General features: G+C 35.7%; 1 protein-coding gene, 1 long non-coding RNA gene and 4 pseudogenes across 2 annotated transcripts; 5 read left to right on the top strand and 1 right to left on the bottom strand.

Annotated features, from left to right (window-relative positions):
• The first annotated feature begins 416 nt into the window (after positions 1–416).
• Positions 417–4725, top strand: LOC107621517 (pentatricopeptide repeat-containing protein At4g01400, mitochondrial-like). The gene is made up of 2 exons (XM_088483000.1): positions 417–830; positions 2122–4725. The coding sequence occupies exon 2, from the start codon at positions 2438–2440 to the stop codon at positions 3401–3403; it is 966 nt and encodes a 321-aa protein (XP_088339126.1). The 5' UTR covers positions 417–830; positions 2122–2437; the 3' UTR covers positions 3404–4725.
• Positions 4726–4745: 20 nt separating this feature from the next.
• Positions 4746–5297, top strand: LOC107621100 (diphthamide biosynthesis protein 4-like; annotated as a pseudogene).
• Positions 5298–5519: 222 nt separating this feature from the next.
• LOC148581716 (uncharacterized) lies at positions 5520–9645 on the bottom strand. The gene is made up of 5 exons (XR_015880372.1): positions 8762–9645; positions 7420–7598; positions 6790–6944; positions 5933–5978; positions 5520–5767 (listed from the first exon to the last, which is right to left on the bottom strand). It is a non-coding gene; the product is annotated as an uncharacterized LOC148581716 (long non-coding RNA).
• A 4426-nt stretch (positions 9646–14071) lies between these two features.
• LOC107621102 (uncharacterized) lies at positions 14072–15451 on the top strand (annotated as a pseudogene).
• Positions 15452–15633: 182 nt separating this feature from the next.
• Positions 15634–19187, top strand: LOC107621103 (uncharacterized; annotated as a pseudogene).
• A 182-nt stretch (positions 19188–19369) lies between these two features.
• On the top strand, positions 19370–23275 carry LOC110268473 (uncharacterized; annotated as a pseudogene).
• The last annotated feature ends 147 nt before the right edge of the window (positions 23276–23422 follow it).

Here is a 23422-nt window from a genome sequence, read left to right as displayed (position 1 = left end):
ATTTTTTTAAAAATAAATTTTAATTTTATTTTAAATTTAAATTCATAATTAAAATAATTATTTGATAAATGAAATGGTTTTTTATTATTTTGTTTGTGTAATTTTTTATTTATCTATATTTATTTATTAAGAATAATTTTAATATTTCAATCTTTAATAATGCTAGAATTGCAAATCAATTTTTTTTGTCTGATTTACTTTGAATACGTGAAAACTAAAATTATCGTAAAAATTGAAAATAACACCTTTATTGCATGGTGAAAATTTAGGTATAGTTGATATATAAGAGCCGTTAAATAATTTAATTGATTTGACTAAATTTTTATCTAAAAATTCTCAGATATAGTCAACTTCACCTGAGTTTTCGGCTTATTGTATTCCAAACTAAAAAATTCTTTTGTTTGAGAATTCTATTCAAAGGTATTTCAAACACACTTTTATTTTCGATTTTTTGAATTACTAAAAAACAAAAGCAGAACACGCCTTCTCTCTCTCGCAAGTCACAATTCACCAACGAAAGCCCCCCTTATCTCTCTCTCACAATTCACCTGCCCATGCTAAACCCTATCAGAACGCCACCACTTTCGCCGCCGGCGGTGACAGACAGCGGTCGACGTCGTCGCCTCTCGAAGGTCTGATCGGCCCTCGCCTCCTGGATCCTCTTCTCCTCGACGTCGCCAGAAGGTCTGCTCGGAGTTGTTGGCGTCGCAGTTTCCATCGTCGTCATCAAGCCAGTCTCCGTCGTCGGCCCTGAACTCGTCTTCTCTGTCCTTGTCATCAAGCCCTCTCTCTCTCTGTCCGAGCTCACTTTCCTTCCTCCTTTGTCGCCGGTAAGCACGCTTCAATTTTTGTCGTTGCTAATTTTCTGAATTGGGGTTGATGGTTGATTTGAATGGTTGTTGTTAATTTTGTATTCTGAATTGGAGTTGTTACTAATGTTATTCTGAATTTAGTTTGGATGCTTGGTTTGGATTTTTTGCTTAATTTTTCTGATTTTCTGGCTTTGGAGGCTGAGTTTTCTGTTTTTGGATTCTCAGTTTTTTTTGTTGAATACTTATTAGAAGTCTGTTGAAATTTGTTGTGAGTTTAGTTGCTGATGTTTTGAGTTTTTGTGTAAGTTTATATTTTTTATCGTTGAAATTTTTTTTATTCTAAATTTTTGTTGTTGATTGATAAGTATTGTTGCTGATTACTTAATTAGTTAATTAGAACTTAGAAATTATTTAGAAATGTTTTATTTTGTGAATTTTTAATGATAAAATACGTATAAGTTATTATGTCAAATTACAAAATTTTAAATTTTATTAGTTTAGACATAATAGAATTTGGACATTTGAAATTATATATTAAATTTTTAATAATTTGATTGTATATTTAATTAAATCGATTCAACTATGGTTCGATCTCGGTTGTACTATTGAATCATTGAATCTGTCACTTGACCGATTCGATTCTCACAACCTTTTAGTAATAAATACTTGAAATGTGCATTGGAGTTTTGTGTTGTCTCATGAACTGATCTCTGTTGTATTTTTTGTCTGGCTCTAAAATATTGATTTAAAAATCTTGTTAACATTTATATGCACTCTTTAGTTTATACTTTGTTGATCAGGGAGACATCTAAAGTAGTTCAGTGGTATTCAATTTTAAAAGCAATAAAATAAAAATAACTTATTATGAGAAAAAAGATAAAATCATATATAATTATTTAATTATGGCTGGCTTAACTAGTTATCTAACGGTTGAATCAGTAACCCATTAACCAAGCACTCTAACTGGATTGATTGTTGGTTTGGATTTGATAACTATGTTTTTAATTGTGATTGTGTTAGTACGTTGTTATTTGTTAGTGACACTAATCAAAGCAAATCATGCTTTGTTGAATGTTAAAGTCTTCTATTAAACAAGGTCAAAGAAACACTATTTCGACCCTATTTACGTTCTCTCGTTTAACTTAACTTTTGTGGTCGCTATTTTTCAATTATTTAATTTTAATTTGTGGTTTGAGATTTCAAATTATGCTGTTTTAATTTTAGTGTTGTTCTAATTTTAATTTGTGCAGTTCTAATTTTAGTTTAGTGTTCTCTGTTCTTATTTTATTTTTTTGTGATATTTCTGCAGTTTGATAATAGTAAAGTGACAGCATTCTTGAACAGAAGGTGGAGTTGATGAAGGTCTTGGTGAAAAATCGAAAAATCGAATCAAATCAATCAATTTCAATTCAGTTTGGTTGGCCTAAAAAAATCAAACCAAACAAAACCAAACCAATTAATTTTTTTACAATTGGATCGGATTTTTTTTTCCTAAAAACCAAACCAAACGGCGCTGCGAACACCCACAATATCCATATCTCCTCAACAGAAACAAAGGACACTAACCACGAATCCACAATTAGCATTGACCTGCCCTCGCCAGCTCACCTTCTTGAGCCACCGCCATGACCTCACCGAGTCTGCACAGATCATTTCTCCGCTCCCCCAAAACCCTAGTCACCCTGTCTTCTCACCGCATCATCTCCTTCAATTTTTCAAAAAACCCAAACCAACAATCTTTCTATTCTTCTCGCTCCAATTTCCCATTTGAGTCTCCATCTAGAGTCCAAAAGCTCATAGCTTCCCAATCGGACCCTCTTCTTGCCAAAGAAATCTTCGAATGCGCCTCTCGCCATCCCAACTTTCGCCATTCTTACTCTACCTACCTCATTCTCATCCTCAAATTGGGCCGCTCAAGGCAATTCTCCCTTGTCGATGACCTTGTTCGCCGCCTCAAATCCGAATCCTACCCAATCACTCCTACCCTGTTCTCCTACTTGATCAGAGTCTATGGCGAAGCTGATTTACCCGATAAGACCCTCAAAACCTTCTACACTATGCTTCAATACGGTTTCAAACCTTTGCCCAAACACCTCAACCGCATTCTTGCAATTCTTGTATCCCACCGCAACTTTGTTCGACCTGCATTCGATCTCTTCAGGGATGCTCATAGGCACGGTGTGTCACCCAATACTCACTCCTACAATATTCTCATGCGGGCTTTCTGTTTGAATGGAGATGTAAGCATTGCCTACCACCTATTCAACAAAATGTTTAAGAGAGATATTGTTCCTGATATCGAGTGTTACCGGATTCTGATGCAAGCGATGTGTAGGAAGAGTCAAGTGAATGGAGCTATGGATTTGTTTGAGGATATGTTGAACAAAGGGTTTGTTCCTGATTCTTTGACTTACACCACTTTGTTGAACAGTTTGTGTAGGAAGAAGAAGCTTAGAGAAGCTTACAAGCTTCTTTGTAGGATGAAGATCAAAGGGTGCAATCCTGACATAGTTCATTATAATACTGTTATATTGGGGTTCTGCAGGGAAGGGCGCGCCCATGATGCTTGTAAAGTTATTATTGATATGTAGAACAATGGGTGCTTGCCTAATGTTGTGTCATATCGAACTTTGGTTGGTGGGTTATGTGACAAAGGAATGCTTGATGAGGCAAATAACTATATGAAGGAGATGCTGTCTAAAGGTTTTTCTCCGCATTTTGCTGTTATTCATGGCCTAGTAAAGGGTTTCTGCAATGTTGGTAAGATTAAGGAAGCTTGTGGAGTTCTAACCAAATCGCTTGAGCATGGGGAAGCTTCTCATATGGATACCTGGGCGATCATAATACCTTTAATATGTGATGTGGACGATGGTGTGAGGTGCAGAGATGTTTTGGAGCAAGTTCTCAAGATTGAAATAACAGGTCATACTAGAATAGTGGATGCTGGCATTGGTTTGGAGAACTACTTAATTAGGAAGATACGAGCCAATCCAAGAGCATCTTAATGCAGGTTTTTGTCCCCCATGTTGGACCAGCTTCATTTTTAGTTGAAAATGGGTTTAAACTCTATCTGTGGAGTGCAGACACGCTTATTATTTAATTGCAAAGATGCATGAACCAGAACAAAATGTAGTCAGCTTGATGGCCTTCATCTCAACAAAGGCAATTTCAGATTTATGGCCTTCAGCTCAGCAAAGGCAATTTCAGATTCATGAGAGGGAGACATTTGGACGTCTTAGGACAAGCTGTCCTCAGTAAGGGTGCCCCAACATGCAACATGAGGAGTGAGCACTTTGGAAATGCTACAAGATGCTGCAGAGGACAATGTGGCTCAAGGCAGATGTTCTTGTCTTCTTGACTAGCGTAATTTGATTGTTGGGCCTACTTGCATCAGTGAATGTGTTCCCGTGGGTACTGGACTCCTGGAGAAGCCGTGCAGCATTCTCCTGTAAGTATAGTGGTAGTTGGCTAGTGGCTGAAATAGGCAGATTCTGCTCATGTGACATTAGTGTTTGTCGAAGCTAGAACTTGTAATAATGGACAGTTCTAAAAATGCCTTAACATGGAAGCTTCATGGAAATCGCCAATTGTTTTTGTTATTGAAAATAATTTATGGGCTATTTGGAATTTGGATGTCACATCGGCAACTTCAATTCCTCAGGAATGGAAGAACAGACCAGCATTTGGAATGCCAGGAATTCAGGTTGATCGAATACATGTTTTGAAGTTCAGGGAAGTCGGAAATGATGCATAAGAAAGAATTCCAAACCAAAGAATTCATTTGATATGGTTTGAGCAGTCGTATTGTAATTACAGTAGTTTTTTATACATGATAATGATAATAATATGTCATTTTCCTTGTTGGTGATGTTTCTCTCTTGAATGCAGAGAACCTTGCCTTTTTGAGTAAAAATTAACGTCTAACAAGTAACAATGCTTCTAGACAAGAATGTCATTTATGAAACGCATTATGAGGTTCTCAACGTCAAGGAAGATTCAAGTTATGAAGAAATCTGTGCTAGTTACTGCTCCGCCATACTCAGCTTACATCCTGATAAGCTATTGAAATCTTCTGATGCATCCGGCAGCAATCAAACTAGTGGAGATAGATTTCTCAAAGTACAAAAGGCGTGGGAAGTTCTTGGCGATTCAAGCTCTTGTTTATTTTATGATAATGAGCTTCGAAGTTCAAGGCGTGATGTCTAGGCTGTTGATGTTGCAGAAGATTTAAGCTTAGAGGATATGATGGCTGAAGATGACGGAGAAGCATTGGAACTGTTTTATCAATGCAGATGTGGAGATTACTTCTCTATAGACTCATTGGAATTGCATAAAATAGGGTATTCCTTATTGAGGGATGAAAGTAGAATATCTATATTGAACAATGATTCTTTGTTAGGATTACTTATTCTTCCCTGCGGATTATGTTCTCTAAAAACTGGTCTGGTAATCAATATGGATGGACATTGAAATTGTTTACATATTTTTTTGTGGTGGTGACAATGATTGAGAATTTGAAGTTATTAACATTTTTTATATGAAGAGAGCAAACCAATAATATCTCCTCCTTGGATAAAAGTTCATATAGCATAAACTTGAGTGCCATTTGAAATGTAGAATTTGGATTATATGAAGTTAATTTTGGTCTCAAGTATGCTGACTCACTATAATGACTCTGAGTAAAATGTTTATGGCTAAATGTAAGGATTTAGAATATGATATTCACCTTCTGTAAGTATGAATATGCAAAATTTAATTGAAGTGTGATATTATTTTGTTGATGAGTCATTACTTATACATACAATCTATTTGCAAATTGACTATTATTATGTACAAGGAACTTCTAATTTCCATGCTGGATAAATCATGAGTTTTCTTTTTTTTTTTTTCCTTCAGTTCCAGTAATCTAGAGAACCACTTTTTATCAACATAGGCCTGACTTTGTCCACTTGAAACTGAAAAACCAAAACAAACTTTCATTAGTTTTAGTTGAATATTTTACTTGGTGCCTCTTGTATGTATGATAGCAATAAAAAAGGTAAGAAAATTTGAAAAGCAATAAACAGTGGCCTCATTGTTAAGTTTTCAATCTTATCTTTTTGAAAATTGGAGGTGCTTACATAGTATTGTACCCTCAGATTTCTGACACAACTCAGAGCAAGTATCCTGCAAATTAATACGTGAAAAAAGAAATTAAAGCTTCTAAAATAAGAACTTACATGTATTGTTTTCAATCCTTCTTAATCTTTATATATAATGGTGGTAAAAGCTGTATCCATTCAAAGCATAGTATGTCACAACATAGATAATACCTAAAGTTGACAATAAAATCTTATATTCTTTTGAAAAGTTTTACTAAGTTTTGGAATTGCAAAGAAGGAAAAACCAAAACAAGCTTTTCAAATTTATATGCATAAAGGGAGTCGCAAAGATGATGAAACTCAATGGATTTAAACGACTAAACCTTTAGATCATAGAAGTTTTGATACCATGTCATGAACTACTTCTTCCAAAAGTTTAAGTTTATAAGAAGAAGTACATTAATATTATATCTCTAAACTCTATTATAACTCTCTCAAATACTAGAAAGGAAGGAGAAGAGGGTAGAGATCAAATTCAAAATATCAAAGATACTGCAAAAAAAATATAACAACCAACAATGATCCATGCATAATAATCTGAGTGGAAAAAAAGAAGAAAAAAGAAAGAGAATGCCACATTGTGAACATACAGGTGCCACACTTTCTAATGAATGATGTCATAACTCTTCCATCCACTGATAAGCCAAAGCTTGCATGCTGGCATTACCATGCACAAGCATTGACAAGTGACTAATCAGACTAAATTTGAAAATTTTGGAGCATGAATTCTAGGTCAATGTATGAACACATAAGTAAACATATTTCAATACCATGTCAGTAACAAATTTGAATCTAAGTTGCTACTCAAACATCAAAATGAAATACTCTGGAACCACCTTTTGAATGTTGAGTTTGATGAATAGTTGTGCATCCTTGTGTTGCTCATTATCATCAATCAAATCCTGTAACTGCAGGTCTTGCAATGATACATCATAGTTGCTTGTCCAATCCCCATGATATCGGCCGTCACCCTGCTTGCGTTCTTGCCAATCTAAGTTTGATCACACACAATTGCTAACTTCAGAATATGAAGCAGAAAAAGAGAAGATGGAAGACACCACCTTGTATTACAATTTTTGCTTTGTATATATATCATAGAGATCAGCTTTGATACACTATTAGCATAGAAATTTGAATCTTTTAAGGTGACCAATTTGCTTGAAAAAGCAAGCTTACTGTATTGTACTCTCAACTTATTGAGATATATTTAGATGATACTTTGTTTGTTTCACAATATCTATCACTTTGTAAGTTTTGGAATATTCATAAGTCAATTATACAATTTATTACCAGATTTATTGAATTACAAATGTATCAAATTTCCAAATTTACTCTAATAATCAACTGTTCAACATATTCAAGATACATAAGCACACATAGAAACAAACAAACAAACAAGGGTGAAGAACTTAAAGAGAAGGTAGTGAAGAATGAAGAGTGAAGAAAATAGTTAATTAGTTAGTTACCAATGGAGAGTGGAAGTTATCATTTCTTTTGGTAGAGGCGACGGCATTGTTGGAATGAGTGAGAGTTCAACTGAGAGTGCAACCTGATGGTGTTGGAATGGTGGCATGGATTGAAAACTGAATTGAAGATCCTTGGGGACACCAAATTTGAAGCTTTGGTCAGAACAAAGGATAACTCACTGAAAAGAAGAGAACAACACAAGTGATATTTATCTTTGGTTTTATGGGTTGAAACCAAGGTTGCGAGAACCGAACCAGTTAATGAATCGGTCGAGTGACTAGTTTAATGATTTAATAGTCTAACCGAAGCGAACTGTAATTAAACCGGATTAATTAAATATAAATGAAATTATTAAAAATTTAATATATAATTTTAAAATGCATAATGTTTCATCTTTAAAACAAAAAATTTTTAATCAGTTTCTAATCAACAAGGCAACAACTAAAATATTAACACAGAATCAAAACAACAGTACAAAATTAAGTAAGAAAGTTAACAACAATCAACAATAATTGAAGCAGAACAAAAACAATAATCAACAATCAACCCCTAATTTTTTCCAATGATTACATATAGTGATACAAATACATGTATTTTGAAAAACTCTGTTCGTTGTTCCAGTAACAGAAAAGCTTAAAGAAGCTTGAATCTAGAATTGAACAACTATATCTGAGCTTTGAGGTGTTAAACAATCCATCAAAAGAGTGAGATTTCAGAAATAAAAACACTTCTATTCTATCACGAGCATAAATATCTTCATCAAGGCACCCTCACATTCAATTAAATAAAACATATCTTCTGCTACAAGACCTGTAGATTTAATAAACAAAAGATATATCATGTATGCATTGTGGCAATTCAGCAATGGAATAAACATTTAGAAGGATAATATATTAATATTAGCCTTAACTAATATGAAAGAGCAAAAGCTAACTTCCAACACGTAATATTCCATGATAGTTGATTACAAAGTCAAAATGCAGGAGCCTTAAAATGAAAGATTTGTTGTGCTTCAGAAAAAAGGAATACAAATAAAATTTCATCTCAGTGAATCACAAGTTCGACAAAGTTAAGAAGCAACAATCTTAATAGTTGTGTATAACTGGAGTATCAAGAAAAGTTCAACAGAATCATTCAATTCAACTATTATTTCAGAAAAACAGCAACTCAGAACAAGCAAAAAATAACAAAATCAGTATTAACTACTATTAACTCAGCAACTCAGAAGCAGATAATCAGTAAACCTAGTCTTATTAACAAAGGTATTAACACAATCAGCAACTCAGTATTATTAACAAAAGTACAAAACAAGCAAAAATAATTTCAAGCAGCAGTGCTTACCAGCGGCGAGAGAGGAAAGGAAGTGACGGCGACGGAGGAATGGGAACTGACGGCAATGGAGGAACCAAAGAGAGCTCGGACAGAGAGCGAGAGAGAGATCGAAGAGGGACGTTGAGCTCGGACAAAGACAGGGAGAGAGAGAGAGCTCGAAGAGACCACGACCGACCAACCCTTCGCGACGGCGACGCCCCGAGCTCACGCAGACCTTCCTGCGATGACAGGAGAGGAACCGGGACGAGCAGAGCTTCCACACGCGACGCGGCACCCACGGTCTGTCCCCGCCGGCGGCGACAGCACCCTCTACCGGAGGAGAAAAGTTCGGCGATGACTTTGAAGATGGATGGTGGCTGCGGGCTGCGTTCGAACTTCGAAGGAGGTTTGGGGTATTGGGTTGGGTTCTTCAGAGAGAGAGAGAGAGGGGTGGGTTGGGTATTGGGCATTTCTGAATTTTTTTTTTTTTTGAAATTCAAAACGGTGCCGTATCCGTCACTCTCAAAAAACAATTTGCTACGAATATTATTGTTATCCTAAGTTCAACCAAATAGATCCAAGAAGCAGACGTAGGGTCACGCGTGAATAAGAAGAAGAAAGCATGAAAAAGGATCCCGTGAATCTAATGGATTTGATTAAACTTGATTGGTTAAATCACTTAAATGTGGAATTTTATTGATAAAAAAAAATTCGATCGATTTCGACAATTTATTGATAATCACCGATTCAGTCGATTCTTAGACCAATTTTTTACAACGCAGTTTTCATCATCACTCGAAGTCTCGAACTAATCGAATGATCGGTTTTTAATTAACTCGGTTAAACCGAATAATTCGATTCAGTTTTCAAAACTAAGATTTTTCATATTCATAGTTTTTCAACTGTGTTTACATGTTTTTTTCTTTTTCTCCTCTTCATTTTTTTTGTATTATTTTCTTTCTCTCTTTTTTTTTTTTGGGTCATTTTCTTCTCCTTCTCTTACATCTTTTATTTTATCTCATTCTATTTCTTATCTTTATTTTTTATATTTTGAAAAATTTTATGAAAAAATAAAAAACTCTATTTAATATGTCATCGTTTAAAAATTTATTATCAAAATATCACATTTTTTAAATTATTTATCTTAATATCACTTTTTTACTATGGTAGCATTTTATATTTTTTTTTTTTTTGCTTGTTGACTAGAGATGTCTAATTCGACAAAAAATGATATCGATACAAACAATTTGAAAATGGTAATAATATGGTAATAAATTTTTAGAACAATGATGTATTAAAAAAACTACAAAAAAAATAATAAAGAAGAATAAAAATGGATAAGAAACAAATGGGAGCTTGCTTAATGTTGTGTCATATCGAACTTTGGTTGGTGGGTTATGTGACAAAAGAATGTTTAATGAGGCAAATAACTACATGAAGGAGATGCTCTCTAAAGGTTTTTATCCATATTCTGTTGTTATTCATGGCCTAGTAAGGTATTTCTGCAATGTTGGTAAGATTGAAGAAGCTTGTGGAATTCTAACCAAATCGCTTGAGCATGGAGAAGCTCCTCATATGGATACCTAGGCGATCATAATACCTTTAATATGTGAAGTGGACGATGGTGTGAGGAGCAGAGATATTTTGGAGCAAGTTCTCAAAATTGAAATAAAAGGTCATACTAGAATAGTGGATGTTGGCATTGGTTTGGAGAACTACTTAATTAGAAAATACGAGCCAATCCAAGAGCATCTTAATGCAGTTTTTGTCCCCCATATTGGATCAGCTTCATTTTTAGTTGAAAATGGGTTTAAACTCTATCTGTGAAGTGCAGACATGCTTATGATTTAATTATAAAGTTGCATGAACTCATTATAATGCAGAACAAAATGTAATAAGCTTGGTGGCCTTCAGCTCAACAACGGTAATTTCAGGATCATGAGAGGGAGACATTTGGACGTCTTAGGGCAAGCTGTCCTCAGTAAAGGTACTCCAACATGCAACATGAGGAGTTAGCACTTTGGAAAGGCCACAAGGTGCTGCAAAGGACAATGTGGCTCAAGGCAGATATTCTTGTCTTCTTGACTAGCGTAATTTGATTGATGGGCCTACTTGCATTAGTGAAGGTGTTCCCGTGGATATCGAACTACTAGAGAAGTCGTGCAGCATTCTCCTGCAAGTATAGAGGTAGTTGGCTAGTGGCTGAAATAGGCAGATTCTGCTCATGTGACATTGGAGTTTGCCAGAGCTAGAACTTGTAATAATGGATGGTTCTAAAAATGCTTTAACATGGAAGCTTCCTGAAAATTGGCAATTGTTTTTGTTATTAAAAATAATTTATGGGCTATTTGGAATTCGGATGTAACATCTCACAGAAACTTTAATTTCTCAGGAATGGAATAACGGATCAGCATTTGGAATGCCAGAGATTCAGGGTTGATCGAATACATGTTTTGAAGTTTAGGAAAGTCTAAAATAATGCATAAGAAAGAGCCAGAAGAGAAGGAACTTTATAAACCTAACTACTTAGTAGAGGTCAGTAGTTATTCTTTTTCTTTTTCTCCCTCATTTATCACCAATGTTTGTGGAACTAGTGTCAATAATGACAAGATTACAATAACCATGTATATCCATGTGATATACTTACGAGGACAAAGTATTTGATGCATATTTTTATGAGAGTTATATTTGATGGAGTTGCCTTAAATATTTACAGAATTGTCCCAATTTATTTTTTGTATTTACCCATTAGAGACAAAACTTCATATATTCTTTAAAAAACTCCACACATGCTTACAAAATTAGTAACACTCGTCCAAGCTAAGAACAAAAAGAACAAAGATAATAAAATAAACTACCTTCGAGTCTACACGATGAAGTGCATCTCCCTCGAACTTGGTAGTATCAGCAACACTTGTCTAAACTAAGAACAAGAAGAATAGAGACAATCAAATGAACAATCCTCGAGCCCAGCCGAAGACGTGCATCTCCCCTTGGGAGTGAGAGCACGTGGGAGGATCAAACTTAGTATCAGCAACACTCGTCCAAACTAAGATCAAGAAGAATAGAAACAATAAAATGAACTAGCCTCGAGTCCACCCGAAAACGTGCATCTCCCTCGAACTTGGTAGTATCAGCAACACTCCTCCAAGCTAAGAACAAGAAGAACAGAGACAACAAAATAAACTACCCTCGAGGCCGCCCGAAAACGTGCATCTCTCCTTGGCATTGAGAGCATGCCGACAGAGCGGGGTAGTAGTAGTGGTATCAGCAACACTTATGTAAGCTAAGAACAAGAACAGAGACAATAAAAAGAATTACCCTCGAGCCCACCCGAAGACGTGCATCACCCCCTGGCAATGAGAGCACGCGGGTGGATCGAACTTATTAGTAGTAGCAGAACCCTCGAGCCCACCCGAAGATGAGCACACGGACAGATGAAAGTAGTAGTAGTAGTAGTAGTAGTAGTAGTAGTAGTAGTAGTAGTAGTAGTAGTATCAACAACACTCGTCCAAACTAAGAACAAGAAGAATAAAGACAATAAAATAAACTACCTTCGAGCCCACCTGAAGACGTGCATCTCCCTCCGGTAGTGAAAGCACACGGACGGATCGAACTTGGTAGTAGTAGTAGCAGCAGCAGCAGCAGCAGTAGTAGTATCAGCAACACTTGTCCAAGCTAAGAACAAGAAGAACAGAGAAAATAAAATTACCGACCATCAAGCTCACCCGAAGACGTGCATCTTCCCCTGACAGTGAGAGCACGCGGGCGAAGTGGGGGATCGAACTTGGTAGTAGTAGAAGTATAGTAGATCCGTGGGCCGCGCATAGTCTCCATTTTAAAGCTATTTTGGCATTAATTATTTATAAATTCTAGCACTTCAGATTACATGTTGCAATTAATTAATTTTTTCAAATTACTATTATTGTTTTCCTTTCTTCATGAATGAGATTAACTGGATTTTGGAACAATACCTTCAGTTTTCTTACTTATCACGAGATTTGAATCTATGTTTATATTCTTTTTGAGATTAGCCTAACTGATGTAGAACATGGGTTTTAATTTACGCTATTGTTTTTCTCCTAATTTTTTATTTCCTGATAAGCAAAACAAATGCATTTTGTAACAACAAGTTTTAAACAATCTGCATAACACATTTTTGTAGTCTTCATTTAGAATATTGAATAGTATATTTGGTCAAAATTATTATGAAATTCTGATGCTAAGAGTAGTATTCATTCTCTTATTTTGCTGTGAATTTTCCTTCTCTGATAACATGTCTAGTTAATTATGATGAACTTGTCTTTGAGGAGGATTTGTTAAGTCTTCATATTAGTGAACCTGGTTGAGATAATTACTATCTGATCAAAACTTCTTTCTTGATGGTAGACATTGAAACAAGAATTCGAGAAGAGAGGATGATCATGTATATGCAGAAATTATATCATCAATGACAATAATAACTACTTGAGTTTGACTTTGAATAATTTTTTAATTAGACAATAACTTATTGAGCCACTAAATGAAAGACATTTCTTTGTTTATTGGGATTGCATAACTCATTTAGTGCACAAATATAACCATAGTTCAAAGAATGGAATTATTATTTAAGTATTTTTAAGTTTATTTATTTATGTATTCCTTTAATATAAACACCGATTATGGTTTGGCATTTGGACAAAGGTCCAAATTTCATGCTGGATTACCCATTAAATTGAATTTGCATTATTCTTTATATAGCAAAAATGCACATCAAGGATACTTTTATTACCCCTTAAGCTTTGTTGAATATTCAAGTCTTCTACTAAACAGGGTCAAAGAAACACTATTAATGTTCTCTCATTTAACTTAACTTTTGTGGTTGCTGTTTTTCAATTATTTAATTTTAATTTGTGGTTTGAGGTTTCAAATTATGCTGTTTAAATTTTAGTGTTGTTTTAATTTTAATTTGTATTGTTCTAATTTTAGTTTAGTGTTTTCTGTTCTTATCTTATTTTTTTGTGATATTTCTGCAGTTTGATAATAGTAAAGTGACAGCATTGGTGAAACAGAAGGTAAAGTTGACGAAGGTCATGGTGAAAAACTGAAAAATCAAATCAAATAAATCAATTTCATTTCAATTTGGTTCACCTTGAAAAAATCAAACGAAACCAAACCAATTAATTTTTTTACAATAGGATCGAATGTTTTTTTTCCCCTAAAAACCAAACCAAACCGTGCAGCGAACACCCACAGTGTCCATATCTTCTCAACAAAAATGAAGGACACTAACCACGAAAATACGACAACCACAATTAGCATTAACTTGCCCTCGCCTGTTCACCTTCTTGAGCCACCACCATGACCTCACCGATTCTGCCTATATCATTTCTCTGCCCCACCAAAATCCTAACCACCCTGTCTTCTCATCGTATCACTCCTTCAATATCTCACAAAACACAAACCAACAATCTTTCTATTCTTGTCGCTCTAATTCCCCAATTGGGTTTCCATCTAGAGTCCAGAAGCTCATAGCTTCCCAATCGGACCTTCTTCTCGCCAAAAAAAATCTTCGAATGTGCCTCTCACCATCCCAACTTTTGCCATTCTCACTCTACCTACCTCATTCTCATCCTCAAATTAGGCCGCTCAAGGCAATTCTCCCTTGTCGATGAGCTTCTTCGACACCTCAAATCCGAATCCTAGCCAATCACTCCTACCTTGTTCTCCTACTTGATCAGAGTCTATGGCGAAGCTGATTTACCCGATAAGGACATCAAAACCACCTACACTATGCTTCAATACGGTTTCAAACCTTTGCCCAAATACCTCAACCGCATTCTTGAGATTCTTGTATCCCATTGCAACTTTGTTCGACATGCATTCGATCTCTTCAGGGATGCTCATAGGCACGGTGTGTCACCCAATACTCAGTCCCACAATATTCTCATGCCGGCTTTTTATTTGAATGGAGATATTAGCATTGCCTACCACCTATTCCACAAAATGTTTAAGAGAGATATTGTTCCTGATATCAAGTGTTACCAAATTCTGATGCAGGCGATGTGTAGGAAGAGTCAAGTGAATGGAGCTGTGGATTTGTTGGAGGATATGTTGAACAAAGAGTTTGTTTCTGACTCTTTGACTTACACCACTTTGTTGACCAGTTTGGGTAGGAAGAAGAAGCTTAGAGAATCTTACAAGCTTCTATGTAGGATGAAGATCAAAGGGTACAATCCTGACATAGTTCAGTATAATACTATAATATCGGGGTTCTACAGGAAAGGGAGCGCTCATGATGCCCGTAAAGTTATTGCTAATATGCAGAACAATGAGTGCTTGCCTAATGTTGTGTTATATCGAAGTTTGGTTGGTAGGTTATGTAACAAAAGAATACTTGATGAGGCAAATAACTACATGAAGGAGATGCTGTCTATAAGTTTTTCTCTGCATTTTGCTTTTATTCATGGCCTAGTAAAAGATTTCTGCAATGTTGGTAAGATTGAGAAAGCTTGTGGAGTTCTAACCAAATTGCTTGAGCATGGAGAAGCTCCTCATATGGAAAACTAGGGAATTATAATACCTTTAATATGTGAAGTGGATGATGGTGTGAGGAGCAGAGATATTTTGGAGCAAGTTCTCAGGATTGAAATAATATGTCATACTAGAATAGTGGATGCTGACATTGGTTTGGAGAACTACTTAATTAGGAAGATACGAGCCGATCCAAAAGCATTTTAATGCAGGCTTTTATCCCCCATGTTGAATCAGCTTCATTTTTAGTTGAAAATGGGTTTAAACTCTATCTGTAGAGTGCAGACACGTTTATGATTTAATTACAAACATGCATGAACTCATTATAATGCAGAACAAAATGAAGCTATCTTGGTGGCCTTCAGCTCAGCAAAGGCAATTTCAGAATCATGAAAGGGAGACATTTGGACGTCTTAGGACAAGCTGTCCTCAGTAAGGGTGTCTCAACAAGCAACATGAGAAGTGAGCACTTTGGAGAGGCCACAAGGTGCTGTAGAGGACAATGTGGCTCAAGGCAGATGTTCTTGTCTTCTTGACTAGCGTAATTTGATTAATGGGCCTACTTGCATCAGTGAAGGTGTTCCCATAGATACTGGACTACTGGAGAAGCTGTGTAGCATTCTCCTATAAGTATAGAGGTAGTTGGCTAGTGGCTGAAATAGGCAGATTCTGCTCATGTGACACTGGTGTTTGTCGGAGCTAGAACTTGTAATAATGGATGGTTCTAAAAATGCCATAACATGGGAGCTTAATGAAGATTAGCAATTGTTTTTGTTTTGGAAAACAATTTATGGGCTATTTGGAATTTGGATGTCACATCTCACGACAACTTCAATTTCTCAGGAATGGAATAACGGACTAGCATTTGGAATTTCAGGGATTCAGGTTGATCGAATATTGTTTTGTAGTTCAGGAAAGTCGGAAATGATGCATAAGAAAGAGCCAGAGAAGATGGACTAACTATATAAACCTAACTACTTTATAGAGGTTAGTAGTTATTCTTTTTCTTTTCCTCCCTCATTTATCACCAATATTTGTGGAACTAGTGTCAATAATGATAAGATTACAAGAACCATATATATTCATGTGATATACTTACAAGGACAAAGTATTTGATGCATATTCTTATGAGAGTTACATTTGATGGAGCTGCCTTAAATATTTACAGAATTGTCCCAATTTATTTTTTGTATTTATCCATTAGAGACAAAACTTCATATATTCTTTAAACAACCCCGCACATGATTACAAAATTAGCAACACTTGTCCAACCTAAGAATAAAAAGAATAGAGATAATGAAATGAACTACCCTCGAGCCCAACTGAAACGTGCATCTCCTCCTGGCAATGAGAGGATGCTGGCAGATTGAACTTAGTATCAGCAACACTCATCCAAGCTAAGACCAAGAAAAATAGAGACAAAATGAATTAGCATCGAACCCACCCGAAGACGTGCATCTCCCTCGAACTTGGTTGTATCAGCAACACTCCTCCAAGGTAAGAACAAGAAGAATAGAGACAATAAAGTGAACTATCCTTGAGCCTACCCGAAGATGTGCATCTCCCTCTGGCAGTGAGAGCACGTCGGTAGAACGGGATAGTAGTAGTGGTATCACCAACACTCGTCCAAGCTAAGAACAAGAACAGAGACAAAAAACAGAACTACTCTCGAGCCCACCCGAAGACGTGCATCTCCCCCTGGCAGTGAAAGCACGCGGGAGGATCGAAAGTTATAGTAGTAGTAGTAGTATTAGCAAAACTCGTCCAAGCTAAGAACAAGAAGAACAGAGACAATAAAATGAACTACCCTCGAGCCCACCTGAAGACGTGCATTAGTAGTTGTAGTTGTAGTAGTACCTATGTCAATCTCGATCCATGGGTCGATCATAGTCTCCGTTTTAAAGCTATTTTTTCTTTAGTTATTTATAAATTCTAATACTTTAGAATTTTTTCAAATTACTATTATTGTTTTCCTATCTTAATGAATGAAATTAATTGGCTTTTGGAATAATACCTTCAATGTTCTTACTTATCATGAAATTTGAATCTATGTTCATATTCTTCTTGATATTAGCCTAATTGATATAGTATATGGGTTTTAATTTATGCTATTGTTTTTCTTCTGATTTCTCAATTTTGGATAAGCAAAACAGATGCACTTTGTAACAACAAGTTTTAAGCAATCTGCATAACACGTTTTTATAGTCTTCATTTAGAATATTGAATAGTCTATTTAGTCAAAATTATTGTGAAACCCTGTTACTGGAGAGTAGTATTTGTTCTCTTGTTTTGCTGTGAATTTTCCTTCTCTAATAATATGTCTAGTTAATTATGATGAACTTGTCTTTGAGGAGGATTTGTTAAGTCTTCATATTAGTGAACCTGGTTGAGATAATCACTACCTGATCAAAACTTCTTTCTTGATGGTAGGCATTGAAACAAGAATTCAAGAAGAGAGGATGATCGGGTATATACAGAAATCATATCATCAATGGCAACAATAACTACTTGAGTTTGACTTTGAATAATTTTTTAATTAGACCATAACTTATTGAGCCACTGAATAAAAGACATTTCTTTGTTTATTGGAATTGCAGAACTCATTTAGTGCACAAAACCCTGTCTTCGCATCGCATCATCTCCTTCAATTTCTCACAAAACCCAAACCAACAATCTTTCTATTCTTCTCGCTCCAATTCCTCATTGGGTCTCCATCTAGAGTCCAGAAGCTCATAGATTTCCAATCAGACCCTCTTCTCGCAAAAAAAAAATCTTCAAATGTGCCTCTCACCATCCCAATTTTTGCCATTCTTACTCTACCTACCTCATTCTCATCCTCAAATTGGGCCGCTCAAGGTAATTCTCCCTTGTCGATGACCTTGTTTGACACCTCAAATCTGAATCCTACCCAATCACTCCTACCCTGCTCTCCTACTTGATGAGAGTCTATGGCGAAGCTAACTTACCCGACAAGGCCCTAAAAACCATCTACATTATGCTTCAATACAGTTTTAAGCCTTTGCTCAAACACCTCAACCGCATTCTTGAGATTCTTGTATCCCACCGCAACTTTGTTCAACCTGCATTCGATCTCTTCAGGGATGCTCATAGGCACGGTGTCTCACCCAATACTCAATCCTACAATATTCTCAAGCAAGCTTTCTGTACGAATGGAGATATTAGCATTGCCTACCACCTGTTCAACAAAATGTTTAAGAAAGATATTTTTTCTGATATCGAATGTTACCGGATTCTGATGCTGGTGATGTATAGGAAGAGTCAAGTGAATGGAGCTGTAGATTTGTTGGAGGATATGTTGAACAAAAGGTTTGTTCCTGACTCTTTGACTTACACCACTTTGTTGACCAGTTTGGGTAGGAAGAAGAAGCTTAGAGAATCTTACAAGCTTCTTTGTAGGTTGAAGATCAATGAGTGCAATTCTGACATAGTATATTATAATACTGTTATTTTGGGGTTCTACAGGGATGGGTGTGCCCATGATGCCTGTAGAGTTATTACTGATATGCAGAACAATGGGTGCTTGCCTAATGTTGTGTCATATCGAACTTTGGTTGGTGGGTTATGTGACAAAGGAATATTTGATGAGGTAAATAACTACATGAAGGAGTTGTTGTCTAAAGGTTTTTCTCCGAATTTTGCTGTTATTCATGGCCTAGTAAACAGTTTCTGCATTGTTGGTAAGATTGAAGAAGTTTGTGGAGTTCTAACCAAATCGCTTGAGAATGGGGAATCTCTTCATATGAATACCTGAGTGATCATAATACCTTTAATATGTGAAGTGGACGATGGTGTGAGGAGCAGAGATGTTATAGAGCATGTTTTCAAGATTGAAATAACAGGTCATACTAGTATAGTGGATGCTGACATTGGTTTGGAGAACTACTTAATTAGGAAGATACGAGCCAATCCAAAAGCATCTTAATGCAGATTTTTGTCCCCCATGTTGGATAGCTTCACTTTTAGTTGCAAATATGTTTAAAACTCTATCTGTGAAGTGTAGACACGCTTATGATTTATTTGCAAAGATACATGAACACATTATAATGCATAACAAAAAATAGTAAGTTTAGTGGCCTTCAGCTCAGCAAAAGCAATTTCAAAATTATGAGAGGGAGACATTTGGACGTCTTAGGACAGGCTGTCCTCAATAAGAGTCTCCCAACATGCAACATGAGGATTGAGCACTTTAGAAAGGCCACAAGGTACTGTAGAGGACAATGCGGCTCAAGGCAAATGTTCTTGTCTTCTTGACTAGTGTAATTTGATTGATGGGACTACTTGCATCAATGAAGGTGTTCCCGTGGACACTGAACTATTGGTGAAGCCGTGCAGCATTCTCCTATAAATATAGAGGTAGTTAGCTAGTGGCTAAAATAGGCAGATACTGCTCATGTGACATTGGTGTTTGCCGGAGCTAGAACTTATAATAATGGATACTTCTAAAAATGTCTTAACATGGAAGCTTCATGGAAATTGGCAATTATTTTTGTTATGAAAAATAATTTATGGGCTATTTAAAATTTGGATGTCACATCTCACGGCAACGTCAATTCCTTAGGAATGGAAGAACGGACCGTTATTTGGAATACCAGGGATTCAGGTTGATCGAGTACATGTTTTGAAATTCAGGAAAGTCGAAAATGATGCATAAGAAAGAGCCAGAGGAGATGGACCAACTTTATAAACCTAACTACTTTATAGAGGTTAGTAGTTATTCTTTTTCTTTTCCTCCGTCATTTATCACCAATGTTTGTGGAACTAGTGTCAATAATGAAAAGATTACAAGAACCATATATATCCATGTGATATACTTACGAGGACAAAGTATTTGATGCATATTTTTATGAGAGTTACATTTGATGGAGCTGCCTTAAATATTTATAGAATTGTCCTAATTTATTTTTTGTATTTATCCATTAAAGGCAAAACTTCATATATTCTTTAAACAACTCCGCACACGATTAAAAAATCAGCAACACTCGTCCAAGCTAAGAACAAGAAGAACAAAGACAATAAAATGAACTACCTTCGAGTCCACCCGAAGACGTGCATCTCCCTCGAACTTGGTAGTATCAGCAATACTTGTCCAAGTTAAGAACAAGAAGAACAGAGATAATCAAATGAGCTACCCTTGAACCCAGCCGAAGACATGCATCTCCCCCTGGGAGTGAGAGCACGCGGGTGGATCGAACTTAGTATCAGCAATACTTGTCCAAGCTAGGACCAAGAAGAACAGAGATAATAAAATGAACTAGTCTCGAGCTCACCCGAAGACGTGCATCTCCTTCGAACTTGGTAGTATCAACAACACTCCTCCAAGCTAAGAATAAGAAGAACAGAGACACCAAAATAAACTACCCTCGAGCTCCATCCAAAGACGTGCATCTCCCTCTAGCAGTGAGAGCACGCCGACTGAGCTGGGTAGTAGTAGTGGTATTAGCAATACTCATCCAAGCTATGAACAAGAATAAAGACAATAAAATAAACTACCATCGAGCTCACCCGAAGAAGTACATCTCCCCCTGGCAGTGAAAGGACGCGGGTGGATGGAACTTTGTAGCAGTAGCAGTACTCTCGAGCCCACCCAAAGACGAGCATGCGGGCGAATCGAAAGTAGTAGTAGTAGTATCAACAATACTCGTCCAAGCTAATAACAAGGAGAACAAAGACAATAATTATTTTAAATCATAATTATAAAATTGGACCGAAAAATCTCTCATCCAACCATCTTGCATAAAATCGATCAGAACCGGTAAGAACCAATTTGAACCATTTGGGTTTCATGAAAAACTGGTGAGGCCATTTTTAAAACCCAAACCAGATCAAAAAAATTTTTTGGTTTTTTTTTATAAATCCCCCAATGCGACTGCCATTTTAGTATGAATAAATGAAACCTAATTCAATGGCACCCCTAAATCATTTCCAACCTTAAGTCACACTCGGATGCTCAGAGCTTCGACTCACTCACCGCAACTCACAGAGCTTTACTCATACACTCACTCTCACCTCTCTCACTCATAGCACGGTTGCTGCCGATCATCACCCGTCACTCTCTTCGCCGGCTCCTCTGCCTTGTTCAAACGCCGTCAATGTTTGCTCGCCTCTGCTTCCTCCGTGCATGTGCCTCCTCCGACTGTGTCATCCTGGCCGTGACTCGCCTGTCTTTGCCTCAGCCTCAGCCTCGTGCCTCATTTGGCTCTGCTTCTTCCATCGTCATCGTGTTGGCTATTCTGCAGGCTCTGCTCTAGTCCTCTTCGAAGCTCTTTCTCCGTCGAAGCTCCGCTCTTTTTCGCCGGCGGTATGATCTATAATGGTGCAATACGGCAACGACTCCAAGTTGAAAAATCGTCCCTGATTGTTTCTGACTTTTTTCTTCTACTGTAGGTGAGATTTTTTTTAGTTATTCTTAATTAATTTTTTATACTAGAATTTTGCTGTTTTAATGTATTGATGCTAATTGTATTTGTATATAAAATTAATTGGTTTAATTTGTAATAGTTTCAGATGAATTGTATTTGTATTTAAAACTAATTGATTTAATTTGTTGTTCTCTTTATTCTTTTCCTTTCTTGGGACTTGTATATCATTATGCTATTATTTTAGGTTATTATATCGTTGTATCAATTTATTTTTGTGCTTGAGGTTTAATTTTTAAGTGGTTAAATTCTTATCTTTTATTTTGCGATGGACAGATTTGACAAGATCATCAATAAGAAAATTTTTTCTACTGTGGTTTATGAGGATGATAAGGTACTCTCTCAGCCTTTGATCAAATCCTTAATTTTACTATGTTACAGCTTAAGTGTAGTCTAGTAGTGCCGTGAATGAATGCAGATGTAGGTGAAAGCAATGAAATAAAATTTAGTGCTAAATTTATATCTGATAACAAGAAATAATATTAACATTGAAGGCATACCTATATAAAAATAAAGAGTAAAAGAATATAAATCTGATTGAGTAACCTAAAAAAAATAAATGTCATGAGAAGGAGAAAGAAAATGAAGAAAAAATTTAAGTTATAGTACAAAAATGAACCTAAATTATACCATTTTGGATAAAAATATGATGTAAAAAAATAGAAAAATTTAAATATTTGAGAATAAATCTCAAACGATTTTTTAATATATCAAAAGTTTAACTTTTTAAAATAGTTATACTATTAATGTGAATGAATATTCTAGAATTAGAAGTATACATTTAGGTATATAAATATTTATATTGTTTTATGTTATTTATAATCGTTGTAGTCATTTATTATATTATTACATAATAAACAATTATATTAGTTTTAATTGTATTTAAAATTTATATTATTTGTGTTGTGACGGGTTATATTATTTGTTTGTAACCGATTGTAGTCATTCATTACATAATAGATAATTAGGTTATTTTTAATTGTCTTTGGAAACTAATATTATAGTTGATAAATTATGAGAACGATAACGGCTCTTTTATATGGTTTTAAATTGTATTTTTTTTAAAGAATTTAAAAGTAATTTAATATAGAAGCAAAAATATTGAAAAGTAATTTAATTACATAAATAATAAGAAATTCGTGTTAGTTACCGCTCCGCCATACTCAGTTTGCATCCTGATAAGCTATTGAAATCTTCTGATGCATCCGGCAGCAATCAAACTAGTGGAGATAGATTTCTCAAAGTACAAAAGGCGTGTGAAGTTCTTGGCGATTCAAGCTCTTGTTTATTTTATGATAATGAGCTTCGAAGTTCAAGGCGTGATGTCTAAGCTATTGATGTTGCAGAAGATTTAAGCTTAGAGGATATGATGGCTGAAGATGACGGAGAAGCATTGGAACTGTTTTATCAGTGCAGATGTGGAGATTACTTCTCTATAGACTCATTGGAATTGCATAAAATGGAGTATTTTTTGTTGAGAGATGAAAGTAGAATATCTATATTGAACAATGATTCTTTGCTAGGATTACTTATTCTTCCCTGTTGATCATGTTCTCTAAAAGCTCGTTTGGTAATCAATATGGATGGACATTGAAATTGTTTACATATTTTTTTGTGGTGGTGACAATGATTAAGAATTTGAAATTATTAACATTTTTTATATAAAGAGAGCAAACCAATAATATCTCCTCCTTGGATAAAAGTTCATATAGCATAAATTTGAGTGCCATTTGAAATGTAG

The sequence above is a fragment of the Arachis ipaensis genome, chromosome B10, assembly GCF_059453495.1.
Source record: "Arachis ipaensis isolate K30076 ecotype BB chromosome B10, ASM5945349v1, whole genome shotgun sequence".
NCBI lineage: Eukaryota > Viridiplantae > Streptophyta > Magnoliopsida > Fabales > Fabaceae > Arachis > Arachis ipaensis.
The sequence above is the reverse complement of the archived record's forward strand: the minus strand, read 5'-3'. Positions and strand labels throughout refer to the sequence as shown.